Source organism: Chaetodon auriga, chromosome 11, assembly GCF_051107435.1.
Source record: "Chaetodon auriga isolate fChaAug3 chromosome 11, fChaAug3.hap1, whole genome shotgun sequence".
Classification (NCBI taxonomy): Eukaryota; Metazoa; Chordata; class Actinopteri; order Chaetodontiformes; family Chaetodontidae; genus Chaetodon; species Chaetodon auriga.
Window position 1 is genome coordinate 14,889,558 of NC_135084.1, and position 13,812 is coordinate 14,903,369.

Here is a 13,812-nt window from a genome sequence, read left to right on the forward strand (position 1 = left end):
ATACAACACAGATTGAACAGTATAAGGGTTATCTACATGAAGAAAATCTTAAAATGAGCTTCCATGGTTTGTGTGTTTGTAAGAAAGAGAGTGAGAGCGGAGGTTTACTTTTAAAAATGTCTGGTTTCAATCCCGCTTGATGGCCCCCTTGTGGCCTCGCCTTGTACTAGGCAGTGTGGACAAGGCTGAGACCAGGCCCTGAACGCACACGCAAACACACACGCTAACACATACACGCCAGAACCAAAATACTACAGTTCATAGAGTGCAAAAGCTCCTATGTTTGTAGAGTGAATTTGACTGAAACAGTCCTGACATGTTTAGAGCTGAAGGCTGCATAACTGACTCACTTTTTATTGACTAACAATGGAGATGTCAGCATTCATAGATAATGTTTTTAACAATCATATCTCAGCTAAACAGTACAAATACAATACAAGACACATTATACCAACCATCATCGGTATTTGAACAAAGAGGAAGTCACCCATTGTGTAAACAGTTTCCCCTCAGTCAGTCAATGCTGACAGTTCAGTTGACTTACAATAGCACAAGCTGTTAAATTTGCGTGCATTTTTCCCATTATTACACTGTAGCTATGATGCTTGATACATGTGCAGACTTCTAAAGGGACACTTTAATTTGTTCCTCTTGTCATTTACCTGTAAACTATCTCTACTTGTCTGCATTCACTGAAGGAGATGAGCACAAATGACTTCAGTTTAAATGTAAAGCCACGTAACTGTTTTGGCAAATACCTTTGCTTTTGCATTCTGTCTAAGACAAGCCATACAGTGTATGGTATAGTGCATGTGACTTGCCTTAGACAAATGCAAAAGACCACACTCACAGTATTCTCAGCTATTATCTGTGAGTACTATTTTTCTTCTGTCACTGTATTTATCAAGACCATGCACCTGGTAAGGTACACTTTGGATAAGTTTGAGGTGCACCATAATTACATGGCAAAAGGAAACATTCAGTTCAGTACAATACAGCTGCAGGTGGACACTATACTTTTTACAAATACTAGCCTGCATGCTTCCCGTCAGCTGGCCAGCTCTGCCCAGCTCCTGCAAACTAATTTATGACCTGCACTTCTTCCACTGCTCCTTTTTCTGCTGCAGTGCATTTGCCAGAGGAGTTGCCCAGCTGACATAACACGTGCATCAGGAAAACACTTGACGATTCCTCAGACAGCGCTCTGGTAGGGAGGACAGGCAGCCTGCAGCACTCAGCCGTGACTGTTTGCTTTGTCACAGATATTCAAAGCATAGACATATGCCTGTGTGTATATGAATGATTCTTACCTATATGTTGGTGTCAAATGGGGATATTCAAGCATATGTGTGTGTGTGTGTGTGTGTGTGTGTGTGTGTGTGTGTGTGTGTGTGTTTGCATGGAGACTTTTTTTACAGCTTGTATTTGTAGGCCATCATGCACTAGCACACCCTCATTGTTCTCAAGTGGAACCGGCTTAATGTAAAGGGAGAGTGATTTGTCCCAGCAGACGCTCCTGTCAGGTCTGAGCTCCTCTTCCCCCTCTCACACACACAGCAGTAGAGGTCTTGAGCACTGACGGTTGCCATGGCAATCTCATTGTCTGGTGCTGACCTTTGACCTGCCACGGTTGTCTGTTGGAGTATTGTCAGGGTTGTAATGAGGATTAGTGGAGATAACCAGCAGACACACACTATTATGGGTTTAAGGCTTTTAACTAACCTGCATGTAACCTACATCCAGGTAATTAGGTTAAGCTATGCAGGTTGTCCTCCTCATAGTGGGTCAGCAGCAAGCTAGAGGTGTCTACAAGTGATAAACACCTTAAACATTGCAAAATTACCTACATTATCTCTGTAAATCAACCATTCAGTGAAGTAATTGCACTTGCTTTTGTTGCTAATAACCTCATGTCAGCAATGCGCTTTTACTTTGTGATTACTAAGTAAGTTTCTTTTTGTCACTGGGATGGTAGTAATATGAGACATATTCTGTCTAAGATTTTCTCTATGGACTATTTCTTTATTTGTAACACAGTTGCACCATTTATTAATAAAAGTTATTTAAAAATACTTTAAAGATTGAACTGTATTGGGACCAAAAATAAGTCCATATATAGATTTGAATTCTTAAATTCAATGGTAATGATCTCTGTTCAAAAAAAGCAGTGTCACTGAAAATTATGTACAGGGTACAGTGAATTATATATATATCACTTTGAACCAAAAACATTTGAATAGTATGGGAACAGCAACAAAAAATGTAGCAACACTTGTTAAATTAACAGCAAGTCATCGATGCTTCCCTCTGAATCGTAAATGTTTTGTGTATGTTGCAAACAGCCAGTCATTCATTTAATATTCCTATTCAATACTACCCTTGCCACTTGTCAAGTTTGGTAAACTGCAGAAACGCATTGAAAACATTTTTCCATATCAGCCATGACTCATGGTCTTACATACCTTTCATGAATGTAGAGATCATATCTTTCACTGACCATAAAAGGTATAAAGCCACAACTTTTAAGAGCAAGAAATGTGTGCAATTACAAGTGATTTGAGCCTACACTGGTCTGCGTTGACACACGGTAATAACACACTTCAATATCTGCAATTATTAAAATAGACATGGTATTCACTCTGATGCCTTATCGTTCTCAAAAAAGCTTCAAGTTTCTTCAAGTTGACTGGACTGAAATGAAACATCTGGCACGTGGAAGTTAAAAAACCTTGCAGCGAACTGCCAGCAATAGAAGTGTACATAATCTGTAGTAAATATGCAAAAACTCTTCAAAGTGTTTGTCTGAGCTACAATACAGTTTGATGTGTTGCTCCATATTCTGTCACTGAAAAAGATACCATCTCCTTTCACAAAAGTGAGTACAGGTTCCCCCACATACGCATGTGGGCACTCTGGCAATGAGCTGAAGGATAGAAGCACATCCACCCGCTCTCTTTTTCCCTCTTCATTACGTAAATGTGTGGGACAGAAGGGGGCCGAGGTGGCAAGAAATGTTCGTGAAATGTCAGAGACACTGCCAACATTTTCACAAAGCCAAATCATTATGACCAAGCAGAGTGCGTACTACTCTCACTCCTCGGACTGCTCCTCTTCCTCAGCACAGACATGCATTTTATTACACGAGCTTGCCCCTGATTAGGGCTGCTTTGTATTTTCTGTCAACCTGGTCCAAGCCAATTAAATTTAAAACAACCCTGTGAAGTAGTTATCTGTAATAGCCGCAGGGCTTGGGTAGTGGCCCAGAAAAAGGCTCTGTGGACGAAGGGGAAATGTCTGTTTTATTTGATTTGGGACTCAGTTATTTGGCCAAAGCCCACTATACATCAGAGCAGATGTATGGCCTGGTTTGTGCCAGGTTGAAGGCTTTCATCCAACCAGTGACAGTGATTTAATGATCTCCACTCCACTCCAGATGCGATCTGTTTGCTTTAATGTACATTCAGCTGTCAATCATTTGCAAGTCTGTTTCTTCATCAACGACAATGCAGAGTTGTATAAACAGTTTGTATCTGTTGTCGTATCTTTAATACACTATTTATAGTTCAGCAAGATATTTGTAGAGTTAAACTTTGATACCACTAATGCTCCGCTGCTGAGCCCTTTTAGGTTCTTTGCATCTGTGGCTTTGTGCCGTGTCCTGACTGTTGTAAGGCTCTAAGTCCCTGGATAAGCTTTGAAGTCGTGCCACTTGGTTTCTCTGGGTGAAAAGAAATCCTCACTTTGCCCCCCAAAAGAAATGCCACTCAAATCCTACCAAGGGCACACAATGGCCCCCTTCTGGAGAAACCAGAGCTTATTCATGCATCAGCCTGACCTGCCTAAATTAGAATATAGCTTATACACCTGAGTAGGATAAAAACTCTCATGTTCTTGATCCCTTGTGTCATTACTTCTGAAGAACCTCTAACCCAGAATGCCATCCTCTAACTTAACCTAAGTCTTAAATGTAATGAATTCATGTGCTTATTTATAGTTTTGCCCAGTCCATTTTCCCCTTTGTTCATCATTCAGTATCCTCTCGGCTCTGTCTTTTGCTGTACAATATGTGCAGTCACTCTATAATGTACCACGGGGGTTTACATGCATCTGTCTGCACACATTTCTGTGTGTGTATAGGTGTGTGTGTGAGTGGATGCATGCACACGTGCAGTCATTTTGCCAACACTGCCTACTCAGCATGTTTTACGAGCATATACTTAAGTAAGCCTCATTGTGAGAGGATCTGGGGGCCCCATGCTGCTCTGCCTGCGCAGTGTTTGTGCGTGTATTTGGGTCAGTGTGTGTGTCTGTGTGTGCATGTGTTTACATAAACTGATGGACCCGCTCACCTTTTTCTTGTGTCCTTCCCAAGGTGAAACACTTATTTACATGTTTAGCCACAGCAGCTCCAAAACTCAACACTACAGAGCTAAGATAAGAGTTTACACTTCATTGTGTGTTTGTGCAGATGTTTGTCTTCTATCTGCTGACCAAAATCATCAGGTCCAGACACAGGGATAAATACATGAAAAGACAAAGCAGGCAGAAGATTAAAGCAGAGATTTTGCCGATGCAGTCAGGTTTTTAAGTTCATTCCTCCTCTCCTGGAGGTGTGAGATCTGGAGTGACCTGCTTTCCCTTCATGCTGACCAACCACTGTCAGCCCTTAAATTGAGTCCATGTGGGCTTAGGGTGTGGTGTTGAATGGTGCACATTTCCTTCGAAGAGTGGGGTTGTAGGGTTGTAGTATGTTACATAACACACTGAAATGGGATTTTGAATGTGAATTCATTGTGTCCTTAAAATAGCCTCACCCATGGGTCACAAACTATCCATGGCAAGTGTGAAAACTACGAACATGCATTTGTATTTCTGTGTGTGAGTGTGTGCGTGTGCAGAAAACTATTGTGTAGACATACAGTCAAAGTCTTGAATCCACAGATGTTTCTTTGGAAAAGTGAGTAGTGTGATATGTGAGCAGCCTCTTGGTTCTGCTGAATATGAACTATACTGCTGCCTCCTCTCAGGTAACACAGACTTTATGGTTTCAAGGTTCTCTTCAAGGAAAACCGGCTTTCATATTGCATCAGTCTGGCTCCACAGGATCCAAATGCTAATGTTTTTGTGTTTGCATATACATTATTGCTCCTTATTCGTAGTCTCTAAACATTTGTGTGTCTTGGTCTTTTGGGCGTTGACATGTGCAAAGTGAGTCTGTGTGATTGTGTGAGAGGTTGTGTTTGAGTGGACTGGATGTGCAGCACGAGGGCAGGTCCAAGCATGGAGTTATGTTTTCCCATTTTCCCATGGTTGTTACCACTCACACACAAACATCTCTGCTCAGGGTGGCGCAACCTGCTTTTTCCTCATCTGACCCTTGCTATTGAGCACGATAAGGGACAGATGAAGAAAAGAGAATTGGAGAAACCCCCTCATAATACTGGCCTTGATCAAAGATTTGTAGCCTTTCACATGCAAATGAGAGACAAGTTTACGTTAGCGTCGGCAGTAATGGCAGTAATGACAACGACTGGCAACAATCGCATTTGGCACGGTTCCATCACTGGGCCAGTCTCCAGCAGGTCAGCCTCCAGATGTGTCAGAGACAGTTTACGACTGTGGTGCAGAACGACTTTATTTACCTCACTTGCATGCTCATGTACTGCAGCTAAGGGTGATTAATGTCCAGACTACTTGTTCCTAACGAGAGCTGGGCAGCTCGTTTAAGGGAAAAAACATATGGGACACTTAAAGAGCTGAAAATTAAGGGTGCGGTGGAATATTGTTAGTAGTGGTGGAGCATTTTCAGATGAAGGCAGAGTGGCTGCAGGAGGAGGACTGTTTTGAAGGCTGAGACGCACGGTACAAGCAATGCAGCTCATGCTTAATTTTAAACTCCATATTTTTAAGATAGAGATGTATTATAATGTGCATGTTTTTGTAAATGATATTGTCATAAAGATAGTTTATTTTGGAATTGAGCATTAAACTTCAGTTTCAGCCAGAGGGGAGAATGAGACTGTTTTCATTTTGTTAAACATAGGTGAGTGAAGTCACAGTTTCTATGTATCATTTAACTACATGTAGCTGTTGAATTGCATAGTTTAAAATTTAGTTTAAAGTCCATATTGTTGTATAAACTGTACCGGCTTAAGCAGCACATGTCAGTTAAATGGTAGCATTTGGTAGGTGTGTATCTTCCACTGACATGTTTTGTTGTTTAGGTAGGTATAACCTGTTTAACAGTCTAGTTTGTTGACTATGCAATCTAAGTCAAACCTGTCAGACGACATGTGACCTTCCCATTCAGAGGAGAGCTCAGCCATAACTGCCACAGTGATTCTGAGAATTTATTATTTATAATAACCCAGATAAGGCTCACTCCAGTTTGGTTGTCATGAAAATTGGGATAAAGCAGTTTCCATCATAAACATGTCCAGATGTAAGGTGGGTCTTCTGGTCCATTACTGGACTTACAATAACTCTTAAGGAGTTTAAGGAGTGAATTGCTGAAATGTGCATATTTTGACAGGTGTAAATTGCCATTTCAGGGTTAAACATTGCAAAGCTACCATATGTGCACATATGACTTCTGAATCTGCAGGCAGACTGATCCACATTGTGACTAAGATAGTTGTTGTAATGTGGACCAAGGTTTTCTGTTACCAACTGACAGTGCTGAAGAAAAATTGAAGTTTGCTCCAGCGTACCACACACACACACACGCCTTGTGTATATTACAAGTGTTTAGTCTACATCTGTGTTTGTTTTATAGTGGATCTTGTGACTATTACTGTTGGGGGAAAATGACTTATGTTGAGGATTACTTGTCTTTTGTGCTAATTAGATCATAGATTACCAGCTACCTGCTCCAAGGAGAAGCTATCTGAACGGCCAGTTTGAAGGTGTCCATTCTGCAACAGAAATCAAAATAATGAGAGAAAAACAATTGCACTCAGCAGCCACCACGATAGATAAGGTGTTAAAGATATTCACTGTCTGGCATTGTTCCAGGGAACTGGTTTTGAAACTGTTTGCCATCTGACTGCATAACGCATGAATCCAGAACACACAGGAGTTTGACCATGATAAGTCATAAGCATCTAACTGACTAACTGACTGACTGGCTGTTGAACTCTGTAGTTTGATTTAAAAAAAAAAAAAAAAAACAGCCTTGCATCTATGGGACTAAGACCCCTTTTTTCATTTTGCAATATAGTTTTTAAAACAGTGTAGTTAAATGTTGATACTGTATGAAAACACACATGTTGGTAATTGAACTGTCGTCACATACACTTTTTTCATTGAGTTTCGCTGAGCTGATGACTCAGCTTATCCCTTTTATGAACCACATTTGATCATGTGCCATATTGGCTATAATTCAGGTCCATTGGGTGTAACATGTTTATGAATACCTTTTGAGATTTTTGACATGGCTCACTGCTGACAGTAATGACTTCATCTTCCACCACGACATGCTTGCGCATTTGTTGTTTTCATCCTGATGTTTGGATGTTTATTGCATGCTGGACACTACGCTGATATAGTTTTTATTGGTGCGTCTGGATTAAGCTGCACGCTCTCTGCTTTCACAATCAAACACACGGCTGACGTTGGTTGCTAGAGTGATACAGACAGGCACTGGCTCGGGCTGCCTTCATGTTTCCTTGTCCTGGTGTGACCTCAGCATCTTGGCCACATGGTTGCCTTTAGAAAGGGGGAGTTCTTTACTCTCTCATAACATTTTTCTCTCTTTGCCTTTGGCTTTCTGTCTCCTTGTTTTTTCTCTAACCTCAGCTTTTCCTCAGGGAATCTTTTAGAAAGAGAAAAAGGCTTTTGGGGGTAGATGACAGAGAAGGGAAGGTTTGTGGAGACTGTGAGAGACAGAACTGTATGGATGCTGTGAACATCCTCTTTCCTGTTCCCACCACAGTCCTCCACAACATTTCAAGATCATGTGGGAAATAGAGGTGCTGGAGAAAGTTATGCTGCCACGTGGATGCCGCTGTTTGTAATCGCTTAAAAGGCATGGCATGATATGACATGCTTCACACTGTGCCTGACAGACTGCTCTCATTATAAGAGATCACATGCCTCAAAACTCTGCTTAAGAGGACGAGTATTTTGCCTGTGAACATTAGGTGTAAGATTAACTAACGATTATGAGGGCTTATTTTTCAATTAAATGGTTTATTTATTTATTTTTGATTAGCTGCTAAATTGTTTTATCTATAAAATGTTAGAAATTGCTAAAGAATCACCATCAGAATTTCCCAGAGCACAAGCTGAAGTTTTCATGTGGTTTGTTTTGTTCAGCCATCAGTCTAAAACCCAAAGATATGCAGTTTTTATTGATATAAAAGAGGGAAAAGAAGCATGTGATAAGCTTGGATATTGGATTTAAGCAGATTATCAGTGTATCCTCAGTTTATCCTCAAATGAAATAGGCAGTTTGCATCAGTTGTAGATGTTTGTAGATTTTCTACGTATATCATTCTATATTAATCAATGAATGGACTAATCATTTCAGCAGTGGGGTAAGGCATTCAGTGACAATCCCCAAAAGGAGTGCTGGTGAGCGGCTTCAGGGGTTAATATCTCAGTGGTGACAGGGTTGTTTTTCTGTGGTCCAGATCCAGCATGTGTGCAGTGTCCGTTCCACAGCTTGCCTCCAGTCCATGTGTGTAGGGCTGGAGTAAAAAGCCCACATAGGGGATCCTTTGTTTAGGAGAGTCTAGGCATGGAAGATAATTTACAAGCCGCTAAGGTCCTCACGCCATTGGCTGATGAGGCTCTGTCTGCATCCCGTACGTGTGTGTCTATATGTCTGTGCGTGTGTGTGCGGCGGACGTGTGCGTGTCTGCTGTAGCAGCACTTTGCTACAGCGGCTCACAGTCACCCTAGTCATGACACCCAGGAGCTTGCCCTGCGCACGGCTACTGTAGCCAGCGTTTTCTTTTGAGGCTGAAGGAAGGCAAAGCAAGATGGCCACCAATACCTTTTAGGGATATGCTGCCTAAACCGGAGGGGCTTCCTCCGAGGACAGACAAGGTAAAGGCAACCGGAGTGTTCACCCAGGGGTCTATTGTCTCGCTGCAGATGGGTCAGCTACAGTGGAGCTCATCTAGAGGTTATCCTCCGTTGTGCGTCTCTCTGCCTCCCTGGATTTAGCTGATTGGAGCGTTTTATTTAGAAGCTGGTGTTGTTATTGTTCCTGCTGAAACACTCAGGACCTGGGCTTCTGTCTGTGAGTGCTTGTCTTGTTTTTTCCAGGTGGGTTTAAAGAATGCAACTAAAAAGTCAGCAATAAAGAGGTCAGTTTCCACAGTAACAGATGCCCCTATTTTCTTTCCCCGTTGCATGTCATCCTTAGCCGTTGTACTGTATGAAGACCCCCTTTGCTTCCCCTTGTCTTTCTTGCACTGTTTCTTGGACAGCCATATTTTTGCACCTGCTGTTTTCTGACTGCCTAGCAGAGAAGCGGAGCGCTTGTAAGCCTTGGGTCGTAACTTGTAATTTGGCAGGCTTTACTTGTTTGGCTGCAGCAGTAATGGTATTGTGTGGTTTGTAGAAAAGATCCCACTGTTACTGATGCTGTCTTAATCTGTACAATTTTATCGTTGATTCAGCTCTGACTCATGCTGGTGGACCGGGAGGCAGCTTTTTCAGGTTTATTAGGCTCATTGCTACATATTAGGCCTCCTTTGCCACTTTCTTTTTCTTTTTAAGTAGTGTTTTTGCATGTTGACTACGTGACATTGAGCGCAGACAGGAAACGCTCATTCAATGAATGAAGGAAATTCTCACGTGTGCAGAGAAACACAAATAAACCACTACTTACACTCTCAGCCAGGAAGGAAGCACGCTTTTTCAGTGTTTCCGTGTAAGAGCGCTGTGAGCTCCTAATGGGGCATGATTTCTCGCTCTTCACACTTTTTTTTTGTTTGCGCAGTTCAATTGATGTGTTACAATTCAGGTGTGTATGTTTGTGAGCATGTTTATATGTTTGGAAGAGTGTGTTTGTATGTGCCATTGAGTTAAGAATAGATGCACACTACATTGAACTTCCTTGGAGACCCATTAGAGAGAGGGAGAGGGTTGTTTGGATCCAAGCAGCGGTCACACTTTTGTTGCTAGGGTATGTCTCTGAACCTGTGTTTATGTAAAGCGCTCACCCTTAGCTACTCTTAGCTACTCTAGCGTATGTTCTGTTGATTTGTAAAGCTCTTGCAGACACTACAGTTACAGGATACGGGTTTGTCTAACAGAGAAGAAGAGGACTGTGTTTGCATTTACAACAGTACAGTGTGAGTGACTTCAGGCACTCTGAGGCAGAGGCAATAAGCACAACACAAAGACACAGCCCTAACACATCACAGACCCAGCTCTCTCCAGAGACCCAGTGACTAAATGAGAACACATGACTCTGCATTTACATCCTGCATTTGGCTTTTTCTGTTATCACAAGGCTATATGTGACATAATTATAAACAGGGGCTGCACTTTACTGTCAGCATCAGATCCTGAACACCCGGATGCGCAAATGGATGCATACGCAGACGCATGCATAGAGACACGCGTGTGTCTGGTGCAGTGCTGGAAGCCGGCCAGTGCTGCTTTGTCATTGAAAGCAGTTTATTGTGACCGACACACCGCCTTTTCCCTCTCTCGCTCTCTCCCCCTGCTCCCCATCTTTTTCACTCATTTGAACGTCGCGGTGGCCCATTTCCACATGCTGCGCGGAGCTCGTATCCCACCCTGTTGCATAGGCAGCTTTGGTGTTGCCTCAGCCTGAGCTCCAGCTATCTGTTGCATCAGCAGTGTGTTTCTAGTAGTAAGGCTCAGTCCTGAAAGCCACGAAGAGTGCAGTGGACTGGGGAGCAATGGAGACTGAGAAAAAAAAGGCATCAGGAATACCACATCAGTGGAACTACTTGATGATAAATTAGCTCTACCATATTAATCCTGTCTGATCTCAATATTTTGTTCATCACCAACAGCTCTGTGGTCAATGCCACCCTCCCATACGTTGTCAAACAACAGGGAGGAAGGGACTGCCAAGTAAACATCCTTCCTACACCTCTCTAATATTGTTTTAATAAACAGATTTTGGCAATGTGCTTTCAATTCGTGTGAATAACTGGACAGGAATGTACAGAAGATGGTGTCATGCTGAAATATTTCCAGCACAACTACAATGGAGTTAAATATGAGAAACATTTTTAGCACTGTCTCAGTGGTAAACACCAGAGTAACCATTGCCAGTCCCACATAGTTGAAAAACAAGGGCTTCTATCTAGAACAGCATGTTTTATGGAAAAATCCTTGCAGAAGAGGTAGATAACGCATTTTTTTCCAATGACATTTGCTTCAGCTGTCTGTACTGTACTTTTCTACTCTTTTTTGACTACAACATCATGCTTTTCACTCTCTTTTGCTTTTGCTTGCACATGTGTAAACAAACACTACATGAAATAAAATTCACACAGCAATATCCTTCAGAAATACAGTCTAGGTTGAGAGTCAGTATACTGAAATAAATGTTTTTGAACCCTTCATAGCAAAGTAAAACACATGAAGGCATTGAATGCTACAGATAAGGTATGTGAGAAAGTACCAAGATGTTTCTTGAAACACAGCCTTGATCCTTTAGCCCAAAGTAAATATAATAGTAATATTGTATACCAATCTTCATACTTGATAAAGGATGGTGAGAAAGTAGTTTGTAGTAGTTTGAAAGTAACTTCTCTGTGACTTCACACAGGACAGTAACAGACCTCCTTAAGCTAACAACAACTGTCCTTAAAAACCCAATGCAGGAGATTGCTCAGTATTAATCCTCTTAGACCTTTAGTGCTGCCTTTGACACCTTTTGTTTTCCAACTTCAACTGAGTGCTTTTAGATCTGGAAGCCTCCTTCATCTCTTAATTTTCAGTGGCTTCTTTCTCATGAATGAGGGCTCATGCTTTTGCTCAGCAGCAATCACATGTGGGACGTCACAAGGCTGAATTCTTTTTTCACTGTACACGCTTGAAAGTCAAACAGATTGTTCTCATTTTATCCAGGATGTCTCAGAACCTTTTAATAGAGCAACCCCAGCTCCAGCTTAAGGTTGATTTTTAGCAGCAGTATGACCTCACAGATTGTTTTGTGAAAAGTAGTAGATTTCAGCAGGCTTAGGAGGTGGAGCAGATCTGAGATAATCACAGGGTTAATGGTTCAATTTTCCACAGGTGTCCTTGCACAAGACACTGTTGCACCCAATAGTTAGGCCACTGCTGCCATCAGTGTATGCATGTGTGAATGAGATGCACATTAGATAAAAGCATGTCATAAAATATATATAATCAGTTTCCATAATACATTACATAGTGTATCAGTGCACCGTACTTCATGTCTATTGGAACTATACAGGACAAAGTTGAACAGAGCACATGTAACTGAAAAACTCAAGTGTTTTATGTTTGGTCTGGGTGTTCAGAGGAGTCTGGTTTATAATGAAGTACTGTTGCTGCTTGCTCTTGATCTGTCAGCACAGACTGAACATCTCCTGCTGTAAAATGCATTAAAACAGTGGCAATGATGGAGTTTAATGGGTGTTTAAATTAGGTAAACAGTGATAAAGAATGGAACTCCAGCTTCCCTGCAGTTGTGCTAGTTCATTAGAGGGAACATGGGATGTCTCTCTCTCTCTCTCTCTCTCTCTCTCTCTCTCTCTCTCTCTCTCTCTCTCTCACACACACACACACACATACACACACACACACACACACTCAGACATGAACATACAGTGCACAAAGCTCACAGTAATGGGGATGTTTCCTCCATCTCCTGCAAACGAGATCCTTTTGTCAGCTGAGTCTTGGCACATGATGCAGTGTTTTATTTTTTATTTTTTTATCTTTGTCACGCTGCAACATTTTTAATCAGTGTTTAACTGCTGAGGACTTTAATTCTGAGTGTGATTGGGGGTTAAATCCTAAAATAAGAAGCAGCTTGACTTTTGATGAGCATATGATCGTATGCTCACTCAAGATGATGAAAAATAAAAAAGGCTTTTATGGACTCATTTGCAGAAATACTGTACATAAGTTAGATTTTTGTATCAGAATGGATTTATGTTACTGCCCTTCTAGTTTCAAAAATGTAAACTACAGTAGCAAAAATACAGTATGTCGTCAAAGCCTTAGCATCTATTTCTCCCCAGATCAATTGATTTTTTACCTTGCTTGAGTTATGTCTCTGATTGTCTGTACTTAAGACAGTCTGATGTTATTGTGTATTCAGCATGGCTTTTGGATGCGATCAATATGTCAATACTGTGGACCTTTGTATGGTTGTAGCTTTGTTGGCAGTCAGAATCCGCCTTAACTTAACTGAAGGGTCAAGCAGTGTTCTAGCTGCACTGTGTCTGGATAAGACCCTGAGTGGGTTAATCACTTACTTAACAATGCGCAAGGGTTAGCATGTGTTAATAATCACATGCGCTTGCATATACATGCATTCATGCCCAGGAACACACCTAGAAACCCAGCACAAACACAACATGTACATGCACGTTGCACACATGCCCTCAGTAACCTACTGGTGGTGACACAATCATGAACTGTGCGTGACTCCAAATGTTTACTCGTTGGCTCTCGGCTACCTGTGGGTCTGTGGCTCTCAACACCCCACAGCTCAGGCAGGAATGTAGTCCTGATTGAACCCTTGACTGTGAACTAACACAGTTTAGCTTTTTTATTAGTTTTGTTTAGAGATCGGTTTCGGCAAGATTTATAGAAAGCAGATTCTTTGTTTTCACATGCCAT

General features: G+C 41.6%; 1 protein-coding gene across 2 annotated transcripts in view; it reads left to right on the forward strand.

Moving 5' to 3' along the window:
- Positions 1-13,812, forward strand: part of tet1 (tet methylcytosine dioxygenase 1) — a 29,136-nt gene that overhangs the window by 5,914 nt on the left and 9,410 nt on the right. Inside the window, exon 1 of one of the 2 annotated variants that reach the window (XM_076742651.1) lies at positions 8,713-9,051. The exons of the other annotated variant lie outside the window; for it this stretch is intronic. Coding sequence (XP_076598766.1) covers positions 9,010-9,051 — 42 coding nt within the window. The 5' untranslated portion in view covers positions 8,713-9,009. Of the gene's footprint in view, positions 1-8,712; positions 9,052-13,812 lie in introns of those variants that run through there. 2 annotated transcript variants of the gene reach the window in all.